Genomic DNA, 26,937 nt, shown 5'->3' with positions numbered 1-26,937 from the left:
TATATTTCTTCTTTATTAATGACAGTTATTTTTATTTACAAAAAAGTCAATTAAATGCCATATGGTGAACTGCTTAAAGTTATATCAACTATGATTTACCCAATTCAGTGTCAGTATGCGTTTTGTATATTTCAGTTACATGTGCTACATAAAGAGATATTAGAATCAAATTCTGACATCATCAAAAATTAAAGGTGCTCAAGGTAATTCAGTATATGAAAGTTTAAAATACATATCTTTATAATATTCAGTACTAAGGACTTTTTATTATTATTTGAAAAATAATAGAAATCGTATATAACATACAAAGTGCATAGTTGTCTAGTGCAATTGGTCTCCTTTGTTATATTCTTTCCTCTATTTACACAGAACCCAAAATGTTTCATTTTCACTGATCTGGTCCACTAATATCATTTTAAAATGTGTATAAGAGTTTCTTCTAACAATAGAAAAAACAATTTGTAAAATAACTATGCGTTCTTCATTTGTAAGACAGAATTTTGGTAATATAGGAATATTTCATATCACACACATAATCACTTAAACTGATAATCTGTTATCTGTATTAAATCACCACACATTACATATTCTAAACATACTGCTGAAGTAAGTAAAGAGATTAGAAAACAGGGCAGTAACATGATTTCTTAAAGCAATCTCATAGGAAACTAAGATTCTGTTCTATGAGGTACTCACTCAGGCTCTCAGAAGACTCAACTTTATGTGAATTGCACAAGGCTGTTTTAAGACACCAGCTGTTCAATAAATAGGTGAGTTTTACTTTCAGATTAGAATAATTTTTAAACAAAAATATTACTCCCCACTCTTCAGAAATGAAATACAGCTTCCCTCTTATAATACAGCAAGACACACATAATTCCTCTGGCAGTTGCCAGTTTAACTAAAAAGACCCTTCTTTTTAGTTTTGGCCGTTGATTTCTTGCTGGCATCAGGTAAGGTCTCATTTCCTTTGGCAAACCACCCAGGTAATTTTCTCTTTGAGGTTTCAGATGAAGTCTATAGGAAAGAAAGAGAGAGAGGAAAAAAAAAAATATATATATATATATTTGTACTGCTGAAAATGTGTCTCAGTTGCAAAGTAACACAGGTTATTGAATATACACCCACAAGCCTTCCCTTTCCAAATAAAACAAAATAATGAGATCTACAGAATTTATTTCTGGATCCAAAAATAAACACATGAGAGAGAGACAAAATCAACTATATCATTTTTTTAGGCAATTACCTGCCATCCTGTTACCTATTTTTAGACACTCAAGTGTAGACTCTCATTTGGAAAGGAAAGAACTGTATATTATTTCAGATCTATGTCCCATGGTGTATTTGCTTTAGCTTGGCCAAAATGGTGAATTTAACGTTCCAAGGAAGGCATCTGCCTAAGCATGTGTACACACACACACACACAGTTATATTAGGCATTTAAAAAAGCAAACAACTTGTACATCTACAATGGTAGACAGACTAGGAGAGTGGTTCAAGCATCATCAGGACCTTGCAGAGTTGCTGAGAGATAACAGGTACTGAAAAAACATTTGCTGAATAAATGAAAAAAAAAAAAAAAAAGGGTTCTGTTTCATAGACTCTTTTGAGAATCTGCTAAAACTAGAGGTCCACTAATGAGAAAAAAAGACAAACGTACACATGCACGATATTCTGCCTAATTTTAGGAGAACTGTGCACCAAATGAAGCTTCAGAACCCTAGTTAAAGGTCCCTGAAAACAAAATTAAACCCAAAGGCAGTGGTTGTGTACTATATTATCTGTACATTAAACAAATTTTAATAGGGAATTTAATACCTATTAAAAATTTTAATAGGTAAGTTCTATAAGCTCAAAATGGTATTAATTTGTGTAATCTCAGCTTGAACTCTAGCTCCTCAAACCAACATAATGGAGAAATCATTCTGACATGACTATACTTTGGAATCTGGGAGAGTTAATTTATTTATTGGAACTATTTGAGGGCTTTAAGGTAAGGTGGTCTCATCTAAGTTACAATGTGTCTGTTAGCCTAAGGTATACAAGTATAATTTATTCCATTTCAAGAATGAAGACTACATCTATGAATTGTTCGTCAACTGCTTGTTATGTTTTATTATGTTTTCTGTGTTTAACAACGGGTTCAAAATATTTAAAGGTGGGAAAAAAAGTAAAAAATCCTTGACAAAAAAACTGTGTGACCTTATATTTTTAAAAGGTAAAAGCTGTTAGCTACTCCAACTTAAATAAATCCAGTGCCGTTTAGGGCTATTCACACTTTAGCAAAAGCTAAAGAAAAAAGCAGCCAAGATAGCAACTTTTCTCCCAGGCACCTATTTCCTCACAGGGAAGAGAAGACCAGGAGAACAGATTGGATTTATACACACTGTATTATACTATAATGTTTGACTTAGAAATAATAAGTATTAGGGATATAAAGTGGCACGGATAAACGGCATTTGGGTTGAGATAAAATTGGCCCAGAAATACTCTTCCCCCCCAGAATTTTATTATCAAAATCCCTTGCAGCCACAGACAACTATCATTGCTTGCAATTAGAGTTTAAGGGCAATTGGAGGAAGGAAACCAGTTAAAATTATAACAAAGCCAAAAAGTAAAACAGAGTACAAGATCCGAACAATAACAGAGCCAAGGAAAAAACCCGAAGTCCTGTTGTAGCCGTAGCCGAATACTATGGAATAAGCAGGGACTTTAAAACCAGACAGGCTGGGGCTTCCCTGGTGGCGCAGTGGTTGAGAATCTGCCTGCTAATGCAGGGGACACGGGTTCGAGCCCTGGTCTGGGAAGATCCCACATGCCGCGGAGCAACTAGGCCCGTGAGCCACAATTACTGAGCCTGCGCGTCTGGAGCCTGTGCTCCACAACAAGAGAGGCTGCGATAGTGAGAGGCCCGCGCACCGCGATGAAGAGTGGCCCCCGCTTGCCACAACTAGAGAAAGCCCTCGCACAGAAACGAAGACCCAACACAGCCAAAAATAAATAAATAAATAAATAAATAAAATAATTTAAAAAAAAAAAACCAGACAGGCTCTGTGATGACCTAGATGGGTGGAATGGGGGAGGAGGGGTGGGAGGGAGGTCCAAGAGGGAGGGGATATATGTATACATATAGCTGACTGACTTCACTGTACAGCAGAAACTAACACAACATTGTGAAGCAACTATACTCCAATTAAAAATAAATATAAAAAAATAAGCCTAAGCAACTTAAAAAAAAAAACAGAACTAGGTTTGAGTTCGAATTGAGTCACTTACTACATGTATGACCTTATGAATGTTATTAAAGCCTTGATTTCTTCACACAGAAAAAGAGAATAACAGTATATAATACTGTATCACTGGATTATTTGGAGAGTTACAAAATATCAAAACACATCCTGATTCATTCTTGGTATTAATTGGTAGCTAATATCATTTCAAGTCTTTTCTCCTATAACATTTTTATATTGATAGAATATGATCTTCAGCATTTATCCCATCATTATAAAAATGAGCTTATTTCATTGAGAAAGGGGTAAAACGCTTGCTTACACTGAGTGTATCTTTTGAGTCTCAACAATAAGTATCTGGAGGACTTTAATTATGAGGTCTAATAACATAAACAACGCTTTTCAGTGACTATTTCCTTCATTAGTAGAAGGCTAAAATTCCCAGCAATCATAATAAAATTTAAGTAAGTATTTACGTCTTTTTGGTACTCCAAGTTCTATTAATAAGCCACTATCATTAAGTTGAGAATATAAAACATTAACTCATTTGCTGATTATATGTACCCATATATATGTAAGCAAATACATACATTATATTTGCATTTAACTTCATCTAAAAACTAAGATAAATCTAGGTATATTAGTTATCAAGCATAATATATTTGTCATGAAAACTATTTCATTAAATCAATTTTACCTGTGAATGAGAATCTACAAAGAAATCTTCTATTTTGGGATCGCTGAATGGCTGATTCCAGGAAGTTAGTTTTAGTGAATTTCTGTGACTCTCATCTTTCAGTGAAAAATCACAAGAACGTTTTCCATCAACCTTTAAAATTTTTGTGGAATACAAAATAGTTACTACATGCACTATTTCCTTAGGAAAAAAACACACTATGCTTAAAAAAGCAAAGCTTAAGAAAATTCATATTATTCTGAGGTACTGAATTTTAACAATAATGATTATAATAATATTACCCCCCCAGCATTTTTCCTGAGTATCTTAAAATAGTGTATAAAAATGTTGTATGTTTTAATTTATAATGAAACTCAGTGGCAGGGCATGAGACCTTTCTCTCTCTCTCTCCCCCCCCCACCCTCTCTCTCAGGCAGTCAAGAAAAATAAGATGGAAAAAAGTGACATATGAGGAGAGGGCTCTGGGAAGATGGTGGCAGCAGCAGCATAGTGTTCTAATCTCTCTGAATCCCAGCATTAAAACAGATAGAATTAGGGAGCAAAACCAAAAATTCACCATCTACATTTACAAAGAAACTAAGTGTATTAAAGGTATCCTCAGGAAACCGAAACTACAAGCATGTGAGGAAAACCCACCAACAGCCCTAAGACCTGCACGGTACAGCATCTGTGTGGGAGAAAGCAGAGGCAGGCAGTGAGGTGCCTGAGAACAGGAGAACCAAACAGCCCACAGGTATACACTGGAAAGGTTTATTTGAGAACAGCATCTGAAAAGTGGGAGGGCCTTTGCCCAACCCAACAGCAGGCGATGGAAAGGGGTCCACAGCAGTGTCTTAAGTGACTAGAGCAGCTGGCACCTATGAACTTCTAGGTGAAGGCCCGACACTGAGAACTGCTGGGGTTATATCAAAATCAAGCAGGACGGGTATAATAGAGGCAAAGGGAAGAGAAAGCCCAGGTAAAAGCGGCAGAATGGGGTATGTCATAAACCAAGTTTCCCTATTTTGAATGCTACACAAAAACAACAGGAAAGCTCTGGGAACTTGGAAAAACTATCCTGAAGCATGCCGTCTTTTGAAAGTGCAGGGAAACTAATTTCACACAAAAAGGAGCAACAGGAAGTTATGAAGGTCAAATCTGACACCGACTTGCTAAGATATAGAAAACTGTAACCTCCTAAAATGAGCTGAAAAACGTTAAGAAAATAATTCAAAACAAACATCATAAATTAAAATCAGAAAAATTCAAAAGTGAGGGGAAAAGCTCTGGAAAGAATTAGAAATAAAAGAAAAAATTATAGAAGTGAATATTAAACTATAAGGAACATAGCAATAAATACAACAGATTGTGTCCAAACAGAAATAGAAGGTGAAAAAGAAGGAAAGTTTAATTTAAAGAGAAATGAAAAGCCAAAAAGAATTCATGAGAAGTGACAGATATTGTAGCTCAGTAAAGAAGGTCCAACATATAGAGAGCAGAAGTCCGTTAAGGAGAACTACAAAGCAATGGGACAAAAATACTAAAAAGTAAAATTTTTAAAAACTTCCTGAAATAAACAAAAATTTAAAATCTACAATTTAAGAAAACTTTCCAGAAATTAAAAAAAAAACTACATATTTAAAGAATCCACTGTGTACCTTCGTATATCGAATCAGAACTACCATTATCAAGACATAATCTTCCTCCAGTAAACGTAGGCATGATTGAGCTTCTATCTTAACTGCAGTCACAACAGATGTAAACCTAACAATGGATCAACTAATAAGAAGAATCTGTTGTGACATTATTTTTTATTAGAAACCTCATAATCATAAGATGAAATAGACTAAGGGATACAACCCAGGTCAGTAGAGAAGATGAATGTTAACATATGAAGGATCCCGAAACCAGGCCTCCAACAGACTCTACAGTGTTCAGAGTAGCTTTCTACACTGGAAGGCAGACAAAAGAAAAACACTTTGGCTGGCTCACTCACCCCTTAATCTACTTCCTAGCCCCAATATTCTTGTTCCCCTAAATGGGGAAAAAGAAAAGGCTGAATCCGGTAGGCTTAATTTCCACCCACTTAAATACCCACCCCCCCAAAACACCCCCACTCTTTTTTCAGAATATGATGTTATTTCAATAGGAGGAAAGCAATAATATTAATGTGTGGTTAAAACAGTATTTCACTATAAATGTGCTTCAATATTCAGGAAAAATAACAAGTTATACCTTTTCCTATTGACAGATACAGTTGGGAAAAAATAAGGTCTTAGGCACCTGGTATAGATTTCAGAAATAAAAGGCTGGGAATAGCAGCCAAATTTCACTACCACCTGCCCAACGTATATCTCCTTTAATGCCCTTTTTTTTAATTTAACATCTTTATTGGAGTATAATTGCTTTACAGTGGTGTGTTAGTAATGCCCTTCTTATAGCTAATTGCCAAAATAATGTAAAGAATTCCAGTTAATCAAATTTCATTAGGTTATCTAGTACATGACTATATACAAATCTAACTGAAGGACAGAATTTTAAAAGATCAGTTCCTCTTACTTTTTAAGCTATTGAGAAAAGGAGTTTAACTGTTGGAAATCCTATAAAGATTACTTAGAACTGAAATAAAGTTCCTAATTCTCTAATATAACTAGTAGCAACCACCTACCACCATGCTGAATTTATCATCTAGGAACTAAAGTAATTTTTGAGTTAATTATAATTTTCACAAACTTTTATCATGGAACTTTAGACCTGGAAGATATTAAAGGTCAAATTTTCAAGTCTTTGCAATCATTTAGTAGAGTCACAATGTCAAAGAATAATTATTCTCTGATTACTATTTATTTATCTCATATAACACACAGAGCAATAATATTCAAAGCATTTGATTTTAATAAAATATACCATGTAAAGATAATACTAAACTCATGGTCTTTCTCTGATCATGCAAAAGTGCACTGGGATATGGCCAGGACCATGAGCAACAATTATCCTTGTACCTGAGAGATTCAATATAACAGGAACAGAGACTGAGGAGTAACAGAATGATAGACAAATTCCAATATCTGGGGAGGTATATATCATAGAATTTGGTTTTATTTTCATTAACCACATAAACTACCATATGCTTACAGCCAATATTAAATATATCCAGGAAAGAAAGAGAATTTCCAGACTATACAGTCAATATACGGTAGAGGTAAAATTTAAGCTGACATTCCCATACAATAAGCTAAATAGATGGACTATATTCCTCTTTTCCCGGTGTTTAAAAATCTCTTTTCTCAGATCGGATTTATGAAAAGCAACGGAAGTACAGCACCAAGATTATCTAAAAAGTAACCTTCTATCAGAATTTATAACAGTTCAAAAAATACAGCATTCTGGTATTAAGATATGCAAATTGAACAATCTGACACTACATGAAAATTCTACATATAATTAACACCTTGGTATTAGTGCCCACTTCTTCCTTGCTTCTCTTAGAATTTGAACAGCTCTCTTCAGAGTTAGGGAAACATCTCTTTTTGTTGGAATCACATGAAGATTGGCATAGCATCCTGTTGTCGCAATCTTTTTCCAGGATCTCAATTGCCATGTAGATAAGGTACGTGTCAATGTTTTCAGGAACATACATTCTAATTAGTTTAATTTTATTTATATCTGTAAAGGATGAAAAACAAAGATTTAAAAATAAATTACACAGAACACTGCAGAAAACCTATGAGCTGGAAATAGTGACATGTTTTGTAGAAAGGAAGGAGGAAGGTGGCCAAAGAAAATGTCCCTCTTTCAAATGCCTATCCCCTTACAGAACAGAAATAGAGTAAAACATGTCCCCTCACTCCTGCACCACCTGCACCCCTGCCTCCAAGACCCATAGTCAGGTCAGGCTATCAACTCTGCTTAACTTTTGTTTCAAACCGTCTTTTGAGGGCTGCCCTGAGAATCAAAACCACCATCCAAAGAAATTCCAAATATCAATTATAAGTTAATTTTTTGAAAATAATTTATCCTTAAAATAGAAGCTAATCATACTTGTAAATAAGATGCTAATAAAAAGGATTCTTTCAATGGCTATCGAAGCATAACAAAACACATCAACTATTTAAAATGCCTATTATTTAAATAAGTTTTCTGGGAAAGATAGATTTTATTTTCAGATCTTATTTGCCCTAACTTCCCACACAAGTAAGTCCTGAAAATATCTATTGGAGAGTGAAATAATGAGTACCGCCTGCACTCCTTCAGTGCTTAAAAGAGATCATATTACCCCTACTTTTGTGGCAGGTCCCTTGGAAGCCACCCTTAATTTTCTAGTTACATGCACATAAAGAATGAAAGAACAAAATTATTAAAAATACTTGCCAGGTACCTCATTAAATACTCTGCCTCATTTATTATTAAGCATAGTTAGAATCTCAACTCCATAAAGGAAGCTTAAAGTCATGTAAACATGGAAAAAACTAAAAGAATAAAAAGGTACAGAATTCCTTAAAATATTGTTACAAGGACAAAACCTACTTAGCAAATAAGATAGCACGAAAATAATAGATATAATTTCTCAATTCACAAATACTCTATTTTTAAGATTAAGATTATGCCATAATAAACTATAGAAAATTCTCAGTTCAAGATTGTGCAAAATTTAAATGCCAACAAACTTGTTCATTAAAACACCAAATTATGTGATATGGCTACAGTTAAGTAAAAGATGAAATACCATATCTGAATCATTAGTGTGGCATGGATATCTTCATTTCTTATTATAATTTATAACTCAACAATGTTTCCTCCAGTAAGAGAACAAATAGTATTTTATCAAGGAAAAATAAGAATTCAAAAATAAAATTTCACATCAATAAATGATATATTACAGACTATAACCATACAATCAAAAGAAATAAAGTTTAGAGCTCATGATACTTATCTTTCTCAATTTTGGCTTTGGAAGAAAATTACAATAATATATTTTTTCGTATTATTTGTACAACCTATATACAGTGTATTGACAGAAAGATCAAGTGTTTAAGAAGTATAATTTAAATTCCATTGTTCTTTGGAATTTCAATTTAATATTTAACTGAATGAAAATTTATTTGCTATACTCAGTGTATAATAGTAAAGACAACAGGAAAAAGGGAAAAAAAGTGCACAAACTCTTTCAGAGAATACTGCATACTACCAAACAGCTCGTCAAAGATATATCTTTCTCTGGGGCTTCCCTGCTGGCGCAGTGGTTGAGAATCTGCCTGCCAATGCAGGGGACACGGGTTCGAGCCCTGGTCTGGGAAGATCCCACATGCCGTGGAGCAACTAGGCCCGTGAGCCACAATTACTGAGCCTGCGCGTCTGGAGCCTGTGCTCCGCAACAAGAGAGGCCGCGATAGTGAGAGGCCCGCGCACCGCGATGAAGAGTGGCCCCCGCTTGCCGCAACTGGAGAAAGCCCTCGCACAGAAACGAAGACCCAACACAGCCATAAATAAATAAGTAAATAAATAAATAAACCCAAAGTTTAAAAAAAAGAAAAAAAAAAGAGAGAGGCTGTGATAGTGAGAGGCCCGCGCACCGCGATGAAGAGTGGCCCCCGCTTGCCACAGCTAGAGAAAGCCCTCGCACAGAAACGAAGACCCAACACAGCCAAAAATAAAATAAATAAATAAATTTTAAAAAAAGATATATCTTTCTCTAAATCCTGAGAGATAATACATACATAAAGGAAAAAATAATTCTAGGGTATTAAAATCAAGAAGGCATCTGAGTCTCTGACTTCCTCTAAAATACTATTTCATTCTGCATTGGAGAAAGAGAGGTTTTATACAATCCCAATTCTAACCCTGCAATTAATTACTGTGGTCCTTCCTCTTCCTTAATTTCTAGTAAAATGGCTGCTGAAGTTAGAAAGACTGGAGAGTGACCAGGAGAGCTGGCTAGCTTCCTCACAAGATGACTCACAGCTAAGTGACCTTGGATATTTTATCCCAGTACAGGATTTGGCCCTCACGTTTTCAGATTTACAAACCTACTTTAACCTTAATAGAGCCACATTAACCAAGCTCACAAAATGCCAATTCATTAATTTCCAATTATGAATTCACAACTATCATATAGATAAGTACCCAGATTAGCAAGACTAGAGCATATTTTCCCTATAGACAGACCTACATGGGAAATCAAATCATAACCAGAAAGCTGTGATACAGAAGCAGAATTAGTTGTTAAGGTATCTCCCTCAAATAAGATCTTGACATAAACTATCAACAGGCCCTGAAAACACTTGGAAGTCTCATTGACCAGGATTAGAAATTGCATATTTCTTTCCTTTAAATAGTTGGCAGTACAACTTTAACATGGTATAGTAAAAAAAGAAACTTCGGTTTCCTGGAACTAACTTAGAGGACCACTGCCCAAACTTGCCTCTGTCTCTCTCCTTGCCTCCAAGGTTGAGCAAGGGAAGGAGAGATGGAGGCATCCTTCAGTCAAGTCTTGCTCAAGCCTAGAACTAATGCTGCCTTTGAAGGTGACTTAAATACCTTTGTTCTGATCAGTTAAGTATAGTATTAATTGTGATCTGTTTTCCCTTATTTCTAAATTTGGGGGGAGAACTGTATACTTGTTCCTGAGTGGGAAAGAATTTGAGGTAATAAAAAGTTTAACTATTTGCACTGCAGCTTTGGAGATAAGGCTTTTTGTATGTCCACTGCTCTGTCCTAACAGTCCAGAAAAATTTATCAGATTTATTGAATTACAACACACCTAGTTTACATCTGTACATTTAGGGTGTGAAAATCCTTCAAATCCACCTCATCTTTACTTCTGTAAAAAAGGGATCATAATTTTAAAATAGGCATATTTTAAAATTTTCTGCAAGGTAAACAAAGGGGCTTGATCTCCATGAGCACAGTTGAGGTTCTGTAGCAAAGTGACAGGAGGAAACCCTTCTACAAGGGGCCCAAGAGAACTCAGTCCATCCGTTCAACGCCACAGTGCCTGACACTATTGACTGTATTGATGAGAAAGGCTACTTAGGTGAAACCAGTGACAGGGAATCAGAAAGATATAGAAAAAAGCTAAGAGTCAGTGAGCTATGGGGAAAGAATCCGTGTTTTTTTCAAGTGATGAAGTAGAAATTAGAAAAGGATGAAAGAGCACTGTTTGGGGGATGGGTGTGGAAGTTGTAACCTGAAGCTGAAAAAAAAAAGCAAGAATTTCTCAGACTCAGACTTTTCTCTGAGTGATAATGGGAAAAAAGATTGTTTTTTTAAAACAATAAAAAGCATTACAAAAGTAAAGTTTTCATAGTAGCATAAAGGGTTAATGCGATCAGAGTGAAAAATATTAGTGGATTGCTTGTTTACTTCATCTGGGTTCAATGACTCAAGTCATTAAGGCTGCAGACGAGGGTCATGGTTATCACCTGAGTTGATGGGAGGGTTTCGGATAACATCAGCAATAATCTTCTGAATCTCTGGAGTCAGACCTGCTCGCTCCATATCGAGTGGGTAGCCAGCTTGCACCGCTTGGGACAAGTGCATGCCAGCCGCTGAGAGAGGCAGAATCCTGTTCTCAGCTACACTCTTCTAGAGAAATAGCAGCAAAACAACCAGTGAGTTTTTTGAAGTTTCCACTGTACTGTATAGAAATACAAGGTCCAAAACCTTCAGGTAGTAAATGTTCACTCAGAATAAACAGTGGACTAAACCTTCATTTAAATTTCTCATTTTAACTAATTCTTTAAAATGACTCACATGCTAGAACTCCACAGGTGCTACTTTTTATACTTATTATATTGAATAAAGCAAAATCACCCAGGTTTAGCTAAGAAATCAATCCTCATCCCTCTGTAATTATTCACCTTAAAAACCTATTAGTGACAGAGAGTAGTCATTCTACGTAAGTCTAATAGCTGCCACAACCTTTTAAAAATACAGTAAACTGTGACCCAATAATGTATATACTTGAAATAACACACGGTACTTCAGTTACATGAATTTCCAGGAAGACAAATCGTAAAATGCTTAGCAATAACATAAGGCTCCAAATGTACTCTAGAAAAGGTTCTCAAGAAGAGTTTAAAAAGTGCTTTAAATTGGCTCTATTCATAAAATAATAATAACAATTTACAAGTGGCTGTCATCATTTGCCTAGCATTGAATTTAACATGAATTGTGCTAAATTAAGGACACTGTTACATATTTATGTAGCTTTTAAACAAATGTAGCTCCAAATCCATTTAAGATGTCTGTTAGATAAAACATTCTTTTAAACATTCAGAAAGTTTAGTCACTCAGCTCTAAATTATTTCATGAAACTCTTTTTTAGCACACCTTGAAAGTCTGAATTTGGACTGTATTTGTATGAATGCTGATATTTTCACAAGATAGAGCATTTAAAGCAATACTTTCATCCTTCAAAGGAAGGTTTTAAGTTACTTTCACTAAATGTCTACACTTTTTCTACTAGAAGATGTGTACCATGTGTGCATAATATCAGGGTTATTTGATACCAGGCATCGTATTACCTAAAACTAATTGTATTATTCCTCCTGATTAATTAGTCCTTAGGCATGTTTAATTTTGCAGTTAACTGGCAAGACCCCCTCAGACTCCTGGGAAGTACAGATTATTACACCACAATATTTCACAATAATATACAACCAAACAATAGCAAAAGACACGAAGATATACCACTCTTCACATTTTTATCCAGGAATATGTAATATAATACATGAAACTTCATATCCTGGCTAAGTATGAGAATACAATTTATTTTAAAAATTTGGAGGCTATTCCATATTTTCTTAGTAATTATATAGTTATACCATACATATTTGGTCAAATTGTGTACATACAAGCATGTTTAACATGTACATGTAAGTTACTGTTTAAATAAGAGACTGAACTTAAAATTCCTATTTATCATATAATATGTTTCAAAAATAGTTCAATGGAATTATTTGGTTCTTTGTGTAATGGCTTTTGTACTTTTAATTAAGGAGTTTGGCTATGTACGTAGAACATATATTAAGTGACTAAGATAAGCTATGGACTGTTTATTCTTATTTATATTGGATATTAACCAGAATAGAGAGTGTGTACCATAGCCTAGTGGATGGAGACACAGAGAACAGGAAAAGCAGGCCCTGGACCATACAGCCTAATCTAAACCAATTTAACATCAGAGGACAGGAATGCAAATTAGTGAAACTTAGCTGGAAGCCTCATTCTGTCCTTATTCCACTAAGATATCCTCTTCATTTTGTATATTTAAAAAATCTCAACAGCCTTAAGGACTTATGCCAAGACAATGAAGAAACATTAAGTATGGCCATTTTTCACAGTAATCAGATTTTTTTTAACGAGCATCAAGCAGACATGGTTAAAAAAAAACAGAACATTACACTAGAGAAGATAGAGTGAAAAGCAAGTTTGTTATTTTTTTTAACTTATTTCTAGCTTCTTCGACATCCTTCAGAGATATTCTATGCACTTTTGTATACATACCCAAGGATATGTGAATATATAAGCATGCAAATATATATACATACATATTTATGTATGTTTTCCACAGTGCTATGCATCTTCCTTTTTTTACTTAACAATGTATCTTGGAGATTACCTCTTATCAGTACATACAGTAATAGCTTTTTAACTATTAATCCCATTAAAAAAAATGGAGTCTTAAAATATGGCTGCTCCAATATCCCTAAGCTATAAATGTGTTTATCAGTACCTCTGATACAACCTCTATAAGATACTCATGGTCAAACTATACTTGCTGTTTTTACTTAATTAACAGAAAAGGGCTTAGCAGAAAAAGCAAATGACATTCTGTTCTAAAATTAATTATAAAATGAAACAACATAAAATACTGTAGAATTAGAAGAAATTTATCCCAAGTCTCAACCTTGATATTGAAAAGCTGATAAAACACGTTTAGATAAATTTAAAAATTCCCTCTAACTTGAAAGTAACACTTACCAAACACATTTTCTTTTCTTGGAATAAAGAATATGTGATGGCTGCAGACTGTGAAAGTGAGCTTGCTTTATTTTTCACCACCAGACTTTTCTTCTGTTCTTCTTGTGGTTTTGTACTTGAAAAGAGGTCTGTCTACAAAATTTTAAATGTAGCACAAATGATCAAAAATAATATCAATATAATGATTGACAGAATATCAACATGATCATTAGCTATTAGGGAAAAAAATAACACAAATAAAACCTCTAAGGAACAGCCCCAAATTCCCTTTTTATGAGGAGCTCAAAAAGTTTTTTTTATTTTTTACATATTGATTTTAAAAGGTAAAATAAGGCTAGAGGGAATAAGTTTTGAATAAAATATTTGTAATTACAAACATGGTTGTAAAACTAGAAATTCCTAGTCTTCCCTTTAAGCCAATAAGAGGGACTAAAAATGAACTATAATGTGGACCACTCTGCCTCTAAATTAGTCCCCTAATCCCCTGGAAGTGAATAGTAAATGAATGAATGAAGCTTTAATTTCTATCTACATTTGAAAGTAAAATAATTTCTTTGTCTAAAATACAGTACTTATTCAGATTTAAAAACAAAACCTCTCAACAAAATAAACAGACATAAGCAGGTTTGACAACTATTACTTCAGAATCATCTTAAAAATGAGGTAACTAGTGATTATCAGTGGGGAGAGAGGTGGAGGAAGGGGCAAGATAGGGGAAGGGAGTTAAGAGGTACAAACTACTGGGTATAAAACAAATAAGTTACAAGGATGTAATGTACAGCACAGGGCATATAGCCAATATTTTATAATAACTTTAAATAGAGTATAATATATAAAAATACTGAATCACTATGTTGTACATCTGAAACTAATATAGTATTGTAAGTCAACTATACTTCAATTTAAAAAAATAGGTAACTAACATGTTTTTATAACTGATTTACTATAGAAACTATCTGATTCATTTTCTAACTGTCCAGCATAGAAATGAAAAATGCTGCTTTTGAAGGGTGTTTTGTAATCGTCAAAAAAAGTTTATTCTCTCAGAGGTCCTGCAAACCATAGTGTTTTTACCTGAAGACTATTTATTTGACAGAAATGTTTGATGACTTCCAACACAGGGGCCAACATCGTAGCTTTGCCTTCAGAAACACCATCGATCCTTTTCACATTTTCAACTGTAGTAGGTCTGTCGTTTAAAAAAATTAAGAAGTCAAGAAACCACTGAAACGTTACCACTCCAGCAACACAGCTGATAGATATTTAGCTTCAGTACTGACACTCAATAAACATGGATTTTTTTCCAGCAACCAAAAACAATGTATAAAACAAGTAATTGTGTTTTATGATTCTTAGAGGACAACTAAGAGGCTAAGAAACTCAGAAGAAAATCTCATTCATTATTTACAAAGTTTTTACCTGTAACAATAAACTTGCTAACTAACTACTTCAGGCTTTTAATATTTCTTATTGTGTCCAATATGAAGAGAATGTCTGATGTCTTCTTTCTAAAAATCTGCCAATTTAATGATTACTCCTTTTCCTTTAAATATCTTCACTGAATATTAAAATGTGGTCTTTGAATATTTATTTTAATGAAATAATTATTATAAGATATATGCACTATGTAACATTATTAGAAAATTCTTCTCTAAAGTAACAGCTCTTGAATGAAATTTAGCAACAGAAACAATTTTTGAAAAGGAAGTATACAAGATGAGTACAATTACCAAGCAACAATTCTTTGGAAATAATTTCTTCTAAATATTTATTGACTACCTAGTGATTATTAGGCGTTGGGCTAGGTGCTTTGGAAAACACAAAAAGATGAGGAATATAACATCTTCATCACAGAGTTTAAAATCTAGAAGACACATATACATGAATACCAGTAATAACAAAAAAATAAATAAAGCATTATGTAATAAGTGCCATAGAATCATCTTTTAAATTTACATTTAAAAGTCCTTTATGATTCCACAGAGGAATCACTTTGCTGATAAGAACATGGAAGGCTTCATGGAGCAAATAACAATAAAGCCAGATCTTAAAGGATTTCCTAATAGGAGTTTTGGGAAATCAAGGAAACTACAAGTCAGAAGCAACATTGTAAATAAGTATATGGAAGTTGAAAAGGAGACTTAAACAAATGGTAAACAATCTAGGCAAGATTAAGCATTAAAATTCTGTGACTCAGATGGAAAAGAAGGTTTAAGTTCATAAATGGAAGGCCTTGAATTGTGAGCTAAATAAGTTAAGACGGTGGGAAACTAGTTAAGCAGAAGTACAACAGGATAAAGATTAATTTGGTATTCATATATCAGATGAAACAGAGAGAGAGAGAGGCTGAAGAAAGAGTAACTAGCTAGAGGCTTTTGCAACAGTCCAAGGGTAATGGTCTGAACTACCATGGTGTCACTAAAAAAAGGAAGAAAAGCATAGACAGACACAGAAGGAACACTGAAATGAAAAAGTCTAAAAACTATATAATAAGAGAAAGATGGGGATATATGTAATATCAGAGGTATTAAACAGGCATGACTAGGAACATGATGGTATGACTAACAAAAATAAGGAATTCAGAAGGAAGAGTTTTGGCATTTGCATGAAATGCATGTAAGGAGGGTTGGTGGGTAGTGAGTTACATTTTATATACACTGGATCTGATTGCTGAAAACAGTTGGTTTCATGTGGGACTAAAGCTCAGTGAAGAAACAGATCATTGGCAGCAACACGGGAGATTTGGGAGCCACCTCTTGGATGTGACTGCTGGAGCCATAGTCATATTATCGCTAAATGATGTATTTTACAAATCTATTATGTTAGAAGAAAATAAGTTAGAAATATGCAAATAGTTTACCTCATTTTGGCCATATCCACCAGTATCTTATTTGTTGCCAGAATAGCTGGAGGAACATTCATTTTATTGGCATGTTTCTGCCTAGCTTCCACCAATTTGCCGTATAATGTAGTCTGAACGAAAAGCAAAGAAACAACATTTGTTTAAATGTACTTAGAAAAATCCAGCCCTTTATTGTTAGAGCTTCAGATATTACATTTCCCCTTTAGGATGAAAAATGAACTGTATCTTAGACTCTTAGCTAAAGAACAATTTTTAAAATACTGGCAAGAGAATTTTAAGCATGCATAGACTCATAACTATCTTCTCAAAAACTAACTGCCTTTTTACAAAAGCCATACCTGAGTCTCCTGCTCTTCAGCTGAAATAACAGGTTCTGAGGACTTGTAGAATTTTCCTGGTGATGGCACCATGATGCTAAAACATTTAAAAGAAAAGAAATAATAAAAAGCTTTTCTTTCTCCAAGTTCACTTTTTATTTTGCCCCCAAAATGAGAATACCTTTCCCAATCAATATTAACATTTATTTGTCACAATACCAGTAAGGCAACTGTTACTTAAATGACAGCCTAGATTTTAAACATTTTGTATCAAATACATTCATTATATAGGTAAAGTTAAAACTATGATTTGAGTCAATCACAAAATTGGTGCAATTAAGCACAGCATTTGCCTCCTCCTCATCAATCAAATACTTTGAAAGAAAATACTCCTTATCTATACCAAAGTAAAATTTTTTCTAACCAAGAATGATACAATCTATAACTCTTCTTGTGATAGCACTATTTTTTGGCTGTTGAGGAACATTAGCATGGAATTATTCAAATTATTCACATTTTTCTTCAAAATCAAACTAAAAATATAAGCCAAAAGGAGTAATTTTGCCTTTGACTCCTCGAAAGAAGAATTTAAAACACCCAATTAGCAATTAACATGGTATGAAAGGGGCAAGGCAGCAAACTAGATAGAAAACCAGGTTCTACAAGGGGCAATTTCACAGATAAATTAATTATAAAGAGGAAAAGTTATAAAAATGAAATTGTATAGAATAGCCTATGTAAAAGGTGTCAAATTTAAATAAATTTCTGCTTTTGGGGGGGAAAGAGAAGAACATGTTTGATGTATAAGAAATGTTTATAAATTTCCCTGTTTCAAGAATGAAAAATTTACAGTGTAAAGTAAGACTTCATTTTTACAATTATCAGATTTTATAACTAGAATAAAGAGATTTGAACATGAGGAAAGAAAACTCCAGTTCAAAGAACTAGTTATATCAGGTGACTCAAGACAACTATAAATTTGTTTTAAATAATAAGATATTTACCTTTATCTTAGCATTTATGGAAATCTTTATACTAATGGACTATTTGCAAATTGGTATGTTAAATTATTTCACAAAAAAAATGTTATTATCATATATACTGGCAAAATTCTGTGTAACATATCCCTGAAGCAGAAAAATATGTGGAAAATGTTTGCTAGAAAATGTTTTGCCTATGAATGCTATTACAAGTGCACAGAAGAAAAGTACAAAACATATAATAAGGGACTTCCCTGCTGGTGCAGTGGTTAAGAATTTGCCTGCCAATGCAGGGAACATGGGTTCAAGCCCTGGTCCGGGAAGATCCCACGTGCCGCAGAGCAACTAAGCCCCTGCGCCACAACTACTGAGCCTGTGCTCTAGAGCCCGTGAGCCACAACTACTGAGCCCACGTGCCACAACTACTGAAGCCCACTCGCCTAGAGCCCGTGCTCTGCAACAAGAGAAGCCACCGCAATGAGAAGCCCATGCACCGCAATGAAGAGTAGCTCCCGCTCACCGCAACTAGAGAAAGCCCGTGCGCAGCAACGAAGACCCAATGCAGCCAAAAATAAATAAACAAAAATAAATAAATTTATTTTAAAAAAAAGGAATCTCAGTAAGTCTGGAATAAATTATGATAGAAAAATCATGAAAATCTTTTAAAAAAACCCAAAATATATAATGAATATCATTGAAGAGATAAGTGGAAATCTTGTAACCGTGAATCAAGATTGCTATACATGATTAAAGAAAGAGAACAAAAACAAACAGTTCTTAGAAATTAAAAATTTGATATCTAAAATTAAAATCTCACTAGATGGGAGGGGATATAAAGTCAAGGAACTCTCCAAGAGAGTAAACAAATAAAAACAGATTGAAAATAGGAGAAAATAAAAATTAATAATAGCTTACTCAGCCATTAAAAACAATGAAATAATGCCATTTGCAGCAACATGGATGGACCTGGAGATTTCCACACTAAGTGAAGTAAGTCAGACAGAGAAAGACCAATATCATTATGATATCGCTTACAAGTGGAATCTAAAAAAAAAAAAAAAAGTGATACAAATGAACTTGTTTACAAAACAGAAACAGACTCACAGACTTAGAGAATGAATTTATGGTTACCAGGGGGGAAGGGCTGGGGAGAGGGATAGATTCAGAATTTAGGACTGACATGTACACACTGCTATATTTTAAAAAGATAACCAACAAGGACCTACTATAAAAAAAAAAATTAGTAATAGGAACACTAAACAAGTAAATAAAAAAGAGAATTATTAACATCAAGGAAAATTAAGAGTGGTGGCCATAATAACACAGATTGCCTTAGTGTTATATAATATTTGAGTAGATACAATAATGTAAAAACAAATTATTAATTTGACCAAAAACTGAAATATAATTTTGTTCTAAGGAAGGGTGGGGCATTGATGGAGAATAAATGAAGGAAGGGGATATGGGAGACAAGCCCTAATTTACCATTATAGGATGTCAACAGAAAATTTCTAAAACTGGTAAGTCAAAAAAATAGTAATCTAAGCATGTCACTTAGAAATACGGAGGCAACCTCATACCTGTCAGAATGGCTATCATCAAAGAGTCTACAAATAACAAATGCTGGAGAGGGTGTGGAGAAAAGGGAACCCTTGTGCACTGTTGGTGGGAATGTAAATTTATGCAACCACCGTGGACAACAGTATGGAGATTCCTCAGAAAACTAAAAATAGAGCTACCATACGATCCAGCAATTCCACTCCTAGGTACATAGCCAGAAAAAACAAAAACACTAATTCAAAAAGATACATGCACCTCAATGTTCACTATTTACAATAGTCAAGATATGGAAGCAACCCAAATGCCCATCAACAGACAAATGGATAAAAAAGATATGGAGTAGATACATACAATGGAATATTACTCAGCCATAAAAAAGAATGAAATTCTGCTATTTACAACAACATGGATGGACCTCGAGAATATTATGCGTAGTGAAATAAGTCAGGAAGAGAAAGGCAAATACTGTATGATATCACTTGTATGTGGAATCTAAAAAATAATACAAATGAATGTATATGCAAAACTCACAGGTTTTCCACCAAAGGGAAGAGGGAAGGGGGGGCGCTAATTAGGGGTATGGGATTGCAAGATACAAACTACTATATATAAAATATATAAGCAACAAGGGTGTACTTTATAGCACAAGGAATTGCAGCCATTATCTTGTAATAACTTTTAACGGAGTATAATCTGTAAGAATACCGAATCACTATGCTGTACACCTGAAACTATATCGTAAATCAACTATACTTCAATTTAAAAAAAAAGGAAAGATGAGGTACTGTCAACAATAGCCCTCTTTCTTAGCCTTTTCCCCACTTTTTTTCAGCCTTTCAAAGAGCAATGTACAATAAATATTAATAAAATATATGCTGAAAAGGTGTTTGTCTTTTTGGCCACACCACGCAGCAGGTGGGATCTTAGTTCCCCCCCGACCAGGGATCGAACCCACGCCTGCTGCATTGGAAGTGCAGAGTCTTAACCACTGGACTGCCAGGGAAGTCCCAAAAAGGTGTTTTTAAAAAAAGAAGTATGGAGGCCAATACCATAGAAACTGGTCAGAAGATCTGAGGGTGAGTGCTTCTATAGAACAGAACAAAATGGGTTTGAGAAGGGTGTGAACTGGTGTGCTTTGTTATATGCCTTTAAGTCTCAACTGACTTTTAAAAACATTCACATGTATTATTTTAATGAAAATTCAAATGAAATTTAAAATAATAGTTATTGATATGTAAGCATCTTTTTCACTTCTTTACACTAAGCCCGTATATTAAAATTAACTTCTGGACCACTCTACAGGTATCTCAAACTTAGTATGTCTATCACTAAACTCCTAATTTAACCTCATCCCCTAAACATTCAGCCCTTCAAACCTGTCTTCCTCTTACATAGCCCAGTGAAGGAAATGGCAGCACTCACCCACCATCAAAGACAAAAACCCAAGCATCACAGTCAAGTCTTCCATCTTCCTTAACCTGCCTATCTTTTCAATCACTGAGTCCTAACAATTCCATCTCCTAAATATCTTACAAATCTCTTTCTCTCACCACCCACTGCCACTTCCCTTGACTAATCTACCATAGCCTCTTGCAAACAACACAGCAATAGCCTCCCTATTTGTGTCTCTACAACTATGATCCTCCTGCAGTCCATTCCCTCCACAGCCAGAGCTATCTACCACGGGTCGGCATGCTAGGGGTGCACAGGCCAAATCTGTCTGTTCTGGTAAGGCTTGTAGTTAAGAATGGCCTCTTCTACATTTTTTAATAGTTAAAAAAATCAAGAGGAAAACATTTTGTGACATGTGAAAATTATATGAAAATCAAATTTCAGTGTCCCTAAATAAAGTTTTATTGGAAGACAGCCACACTCATTCATTTACATATCATCCATGGCTGGTTTGAGGCCACAACGGCAAAGCTGTGCAGTTGAGACAGAGACCACATGGCCCTCAAAGCCTAAATTATTTCCTATCTGATCCTTCATGTTTGTCAACCCCTGTTCTCAATCATAAATTTGATCACGTCACCTGTTCTGCCTAAAACCTTTCCTTAGCGCCCAACTGCTTTTATGATCAAATCGAGTGCTTGAAAGGAACTGGATATTGGAGACACTGTTCAACTCTCAAGTCTTAAATTTTCCCACTCCCTTGCTTCCCTCTATCAGGGAATTGCTAGCAAACTGCTGAATCCCTCAATCATGTCATACCCTCTTCTTGCTTTCAGGTTTTAGTACGTGGACCATTCCTCTGCTTAGAAAACATCCCTTCACTTCACCCAACTGCTACTTAAGCCTCAAGTGTCACTTCCAAAGTGTTTCCAAAGTGTTACAACCCTGGATTGTAATTTTCTGTTCCCTTACGTGTATATCCCACTAGAATATAAACTCTGGGAGGGCCAGTGACTATGTCTCTGTTATCCTCCACTGAATCCCAGTGCCTAGAATAGTACATGGCACAAAGAAGATGCCACAGGGAATGTTTAAATGAAGAAATGCTTCAGCGTATTGAACAGGTATATTGTTTTGTACACTTTTGTTTACATGAAACACAGTATATATATCCAAACAAAAAGAAATTATTTGGGGTGGAAGACTGGTATTATGGTAAATGTCTCTATCAGATCCAAAGTAGTATCACCTATCTAAGTGAGCAAACCATTAAAGAACAAACCATTTTCTTTCACCTGCTATGTATGTAAGTGTAGTCCACTTAATCTGTGCATATGTCCTAACAAGTTTTTTAAATTCTCCATTTTCAGACCTTCTGTAATTCTGTACATTCTCTACACTTTTATTAAGTCAGAAAGTCATTAAGCTTGAAAGCACAATAGGTGCATTACCTTTATTCTCTACCAACCCCAATATCTACCATTTTATGTTGCCATAAGATCGTTTTTTTTTGAAAAAATAAATATATATTTCATACAAATATAATATAATAATAGTGTTTAGATGCTAGAGGTTGACAAATATAGATCTGAAAGTCAGCTCTGTTATTAGATGGATGCTCCTAACAAGTTAGTTAACTTCTTAACCTTTAGTCTCTTCAACTGTAAAATGGGGATAAATAATAGTAGCTAACTCATAGGTTACTATATGAATTAAATGAGATATTACTTTTAAAATGCTTAGCATTTAGCACAGAGTCTGGCAAATAATAATGCCCAGAAGTGTTAGCTATTAAATTAACATTAAAACTATCATTTTATAAGTCTGCTTTAATAATTATAATACCAGAGGCTTATGTTTTAACTTCCTTCTGCCAGTGAAATAGCCCAACATCTGACAGACCTTTCTCTCTAGGAAAGAATGAGAAAAAGTGCAAATAAAGTGAGTATAGAAAATAAAGATGTGAATTCTGTACCTTTTTTGAGGAATGTTACTCCCAGAAGAAATTTTATCACATGCTTTGTAAGAATACATCTTATACAAGCTGGACTGCTTTTAAACATATAAAGGTCCATTCAAAAAAAAAAAGAGAGAAGTTTCAAAAAACTTTTAAAAATGAAGAAAATAAGATACAAAATATTACAATAATTTTTCCTTTTACTAACCTACTCATCAAATAAATCATCTGAAAATAAGTTCATGAATTATCAACTTCTAGGGCAGTTAGAAATGCAATGTAATATCCCATTCCTCCCAAATCTATAGAGAATACATGATCAAAAGAATTCTTAGAGATATAGCAAGAGCCAAAGTCACAAAAATGATTCAATTACATTGTGTATACTTTAATAAAGCAGAAAAAGTTCACCAGAAAATTTAATTCAGCACATTTGTCCATCACCCCATCACCCTAGTATCCTCATTAGTGGAAGTTGGCCTGTGGATAAGTATTTAATCTGTGATAGTTACCTAAGATCCAAAACAAAGCAGGAAAAGCTTTGTGTATGTGTATGTGCCTATGTAACTGTAATGATAACATTTAGGAATCAGGCTTATTTTTCCATCAGCTAAAAGTATTCTAATATCCAAAAAAAGATATTATAAAAAGTGTTATAATATCCAAGCCAAATGAGTTATAAAATAGGCTTAAAAGAAAAAAAAAAAAACATTACTTTCTCAGATACTTCTAACTGTTCTATTAACGCCAGAAATCATATATTGCGTATTTTATTCTGTTCATATCATTTCTCTTTCCACATTTTATGTCTTGTTATATATGGCATTTTCCTCTTTGAGTGGAAATAAAACAGAAAAATTTTAAACAGGAGTTGCATCAATAAAGAATGAAATAATAAGAACCATCTCTTTAATAAAAACAAACCTCTGAAGTTAATTTAATTGGTACTTGATTAGAGGAATGTTGCTCAGTGCCGGAAGATACAGCTTTAGACCTGAAAAATAATAAAATTATCTCAAATGTTAAAATGTAATTATCTAATACATGAATCATCACACCTCCACTCTTAGAAAGGCAGATAAGGTTATATTACTCTTTTAGAACTGATGCTTTTTTAAATTGATTTTTCCCCTCCAAAGAGCTTAAGCTCTTCAAAGTCTAGGTTTAAAACTCTTTAAAGTTTTTTAAGTTTAAAAGTAAAACTGATAATCTAAAGCACAACATAATGGTTATAGTCAATAATACTGTATTATAAACTTCAAAGTTGCTCAGAGACTAGATCTCAATTGTTCTCTACACAAAAAAGAAGTGCAGGCTTCCCTGGTGGCGCAGTGGTTGAGAGTCTGCCTGCCAATGCAGGGGACACGGGTTCGAGCCCTGGTCTGGGAAGATCCCACATGCCGCAGAGCGGCTGGGCCCGTGAACCACAATTGCTGAGCCTGCGCGTCTGGAGCCTGTGCTCCGCAACAAGAGAGGCCGCGATAGTGAGAGGCCCGCGCACCGCGATGAAGAGTGGCCCCCGCTTGCCACAACTAGAGAACGCCCTCGCACAGAAACAAAGACCCAACACAGCCATAAATAAAATAAATAAATAAATAAATAAATAAAAAAAAGAAGAAGTGCTATTCAAGTGATGTGATAAAAGTGTTATCTAACGCTATTGCCATAATCACAATGCAATATATAAATGTATCAAACCAATACTTGTACACTTCAAACTTACACAATGTTAAATGTCAATTATATTTCAATTAAAAAAAAAATTGAAAAATGATCGATAACATGTAACGGTACTAAAAAGTAGGCAACACGTGTATTCCTTTCCCGTCCTCTATACATAAGAAGGAAATATGGAATATAGAGTCTTCAACATTGAACTCAATGCTGCTTCTTTATTTTATTTATTTATTTATTTTAATTGAAGCATAGTCGATTTACAATATTGTGTTAGTTTCAGGTGTACAGCAAAGTTACTTGGTTATACATACATGTATGTATATATCTATATTCTTTTTTTTCCTGATTCTTTTCCAGTATAGTTTATTACAAGATACTGAATATAGTTCCCTGTGCTATACAATTCTTTAATCAACAGGAGAGCAGCTTTCTAAGTACTACAGTCATCCACTTCCTATTCACCAAGACAGTGTTCTATGATTTATCATTCTCCCTACTGACTCCCACCCCCAAACTGACTAAAAGAGGTATGCAAAAATGATTATCTTTACTCAATTTACTTTGTGTGGTACCTGTAAATTGGTATAAAATGAATCATTTAAACAACAGAAAACCCAGAAGTTAAAAAAAAAAAGTGAAAAATGAACCTTGGTAGAAAAAACTCCTTTGGACACAGTTCTTCATTAGCTTGAAGGATAAGGCTCTGAGGAGATTCTGTTTTGGCTTTAGCAAGCCAATTTCTACCCTATTGAACACAAGAAGAATCTTTTAATGCACAGTGAGAAAATTAAACCAAACAGGCAGACTTCTACATTGTTTACCTTTTCTGTAAGGGTGCAAATCTTTACAAATTTGCTTTGCCCAGGAACTTCTACCAAGAATCCCTCAGTTACGAGCTGATGGGAAAAAACCCTCCACCAATTCTCTGTGTGATCCTTGCCAGTGCCAAAGAAATTGTGACTGCGATATTTATCTTCAAGACGCTGGGAATTCTGAAATTAGGAATAAAATCAATTTCTTAAAATGTGTATTTAATTAAACAGGAGATGTAAAACACGAAACCGTCTACTGATTCTTTGGCTTTAACACTAAATTTCTGCTTTAAAAACCTACGACATTTTTATACCCCTCCTGCTTGCTCTGATTACTTAAGTCACAAATAAATACACTCAAAATAGTGTTCCTTTTCTGTTTTAAATAACGGCAGGAAATTTCGTATATAAATCACATGCATTTCCCAATGCATAGGTTTGGATATATTTGGAATATTTAACCTTTGCTATTTAGACCTTTTATTAACATACTCACATTATTGTTTGAAAACCGTGATCATAAATCTACAGCTCAAGACTTGAAGCATGGGTGTTAAAGGCAGTGTGACCCATAGCTGGTAATCAGTGAGTGCAGTGCCAAGACTCAGGTTTCCACTGCGTTGTTGTCATTACTGTGCTTTTGGTCCGTGATGTTTCAGCAAAGTTTACTTGATCATTTCTGATTTAGCTGCTTCACTGAGATATATCAGAAAAAGCAGGTGCACGCTAGACAGTTGATGCTTTTGAGATATTTTTCCCTAAGTAACCAGAGGATTCCGATCAGAGACTCTTCATAGCCATCAAGGTCTAGAAATGTTGGGGAAGCTAGCCCATCATATGCAATTCTCTTGTCCTCTAATGGAAATGACTCTCCCCACCTTCACTCTCCACAGAGAACTTTTTCTATTCACTTTGCCCTCTGATTACCCATTTTTTAAAATTTTATTTATTTATTTATTTTTGGCTGCGTTGGGTCTTCGTTGCTGCGCACAGGCTTTCACTAGTTGCGGTGAGTGGGGGCTGCTCTTCGTTGCGGTGCGCGGGCTTCTCATTGCGGTAGCTTCTCTTGTTGCCTAGCACAGGCTCTAGGTGGCTTCTCTTGTTGTGGAGCACGGGCTCTAGGCGCACAGGCTTCAGTAGCTGTGGCACGCAGGCTCAGTAGTTGTGGCTCGTGGTCTCTAGAGCATAGGCTCGGTAGTTGTGGCGCACAGGCTTAGTTGCTCCGTGGCATGTGGGATCTTCCCAGACCAGGGCTCAAACCCGTGTCCCCTGCATTGGCAGGCAGATTCTTAACCACTGTGTCACCAGGGAAGTCCCTGATTACCTCCTTCATCCATCCTACACATCTAAATACTACTTTTAAATGTGTATGGTACTATACGAACATAGCGCTCTCTGGAGAATTGCTCCTATCTAATGTATTTGTGGTGAATACAGCAGATTGTAATTCGAGGGTCATTTTGCCCTTCCTCCACTGTGACTTCTACCA

General features: G+C 34.8%; 1 protein-coding gene across 4 annotated transcripts in view; it reads right to left on the bottom strand.

Moving 5' to 3' along the window:
- Positions 1-241: 241 nt before the first annotated feature.
- Positions 242-26,937, bottom strand: part of WRN (WRN RecQ like helicase) — a 124,092-nt gene continuing 97,396 nt past the window's right edge. Inside the window, exons 24-35 of one of the 4 annotated variants that reach the window (XM_036838769.1) lie at positions 25,458-25,628; positions 25,284-25,381; positions 23,884-23,953; positions 22,978-23,054; positions 17,092-17,167; positions 16,751-16,863; positions 14,965-15,079; positions 13,891-14,022; positions 11,328-11,490; positions 7,358-7,572; positions 3,928-4,059; positions 242-1,017 (exon numbers count right to left, since the gene is read on the bottom strand). In XM_036838769.1, coding sequence (XP_036694664.1) covers positions 898-1,017; positions 3,928-4,059; positions 7,358-7,572; positions 11,328-11,490; positions 13,891-14,022; positions 14,965-15,079; positions 16,751-16,863; positions 17,092-17,167; positions 22,978-23,054; positions 23,884-23,953; positions 25,284-25,381; positions 25,458-25,628 — 1,482 coding nt within the window. In that variant the 3' untranslated portion in view covers positions 242-897. Of the gene's footprint in view, positions 1,018-3,927; positions 4,060-7,357; positions 7,573-11,327; positions 11,491-13,890; positions 14,023-14,964; positions 15,080-16,750; positions 16,864-17,091; positions 17,168-22,977; positions 23,055-23,883; positions 23,954-25,283; positions 25,382-25,457; positions 25,629-26,937 lie in introns of those variants that run through there. The other 3 variants (XM_036838770.1, XM_036838771.1, XM_036838772.1) reach the window with 3 other exon arrangements.

Source organism: Balaenoptera musculus, chromosome 21, assembly GCF_009873245.2.
Source record: "Balaenoptera musculus isolate JJ_BM4_2016_0621 chromosome 21, mBalMus1.pri.v3, whole genome shotgun sequence".
Taxonomy (NCBI): domain Eukaryota; kingdom Metazoa; phylum Chordata; class Mammalia; order Artiodactyla; family Balaenopteridae; genus Balaenoptera; species Balaenoptera musculus.
Note: the sequence above shows the minus strand (reverse complement) of the source record. Positions and strands in the feature narration are given on the sequence as shown.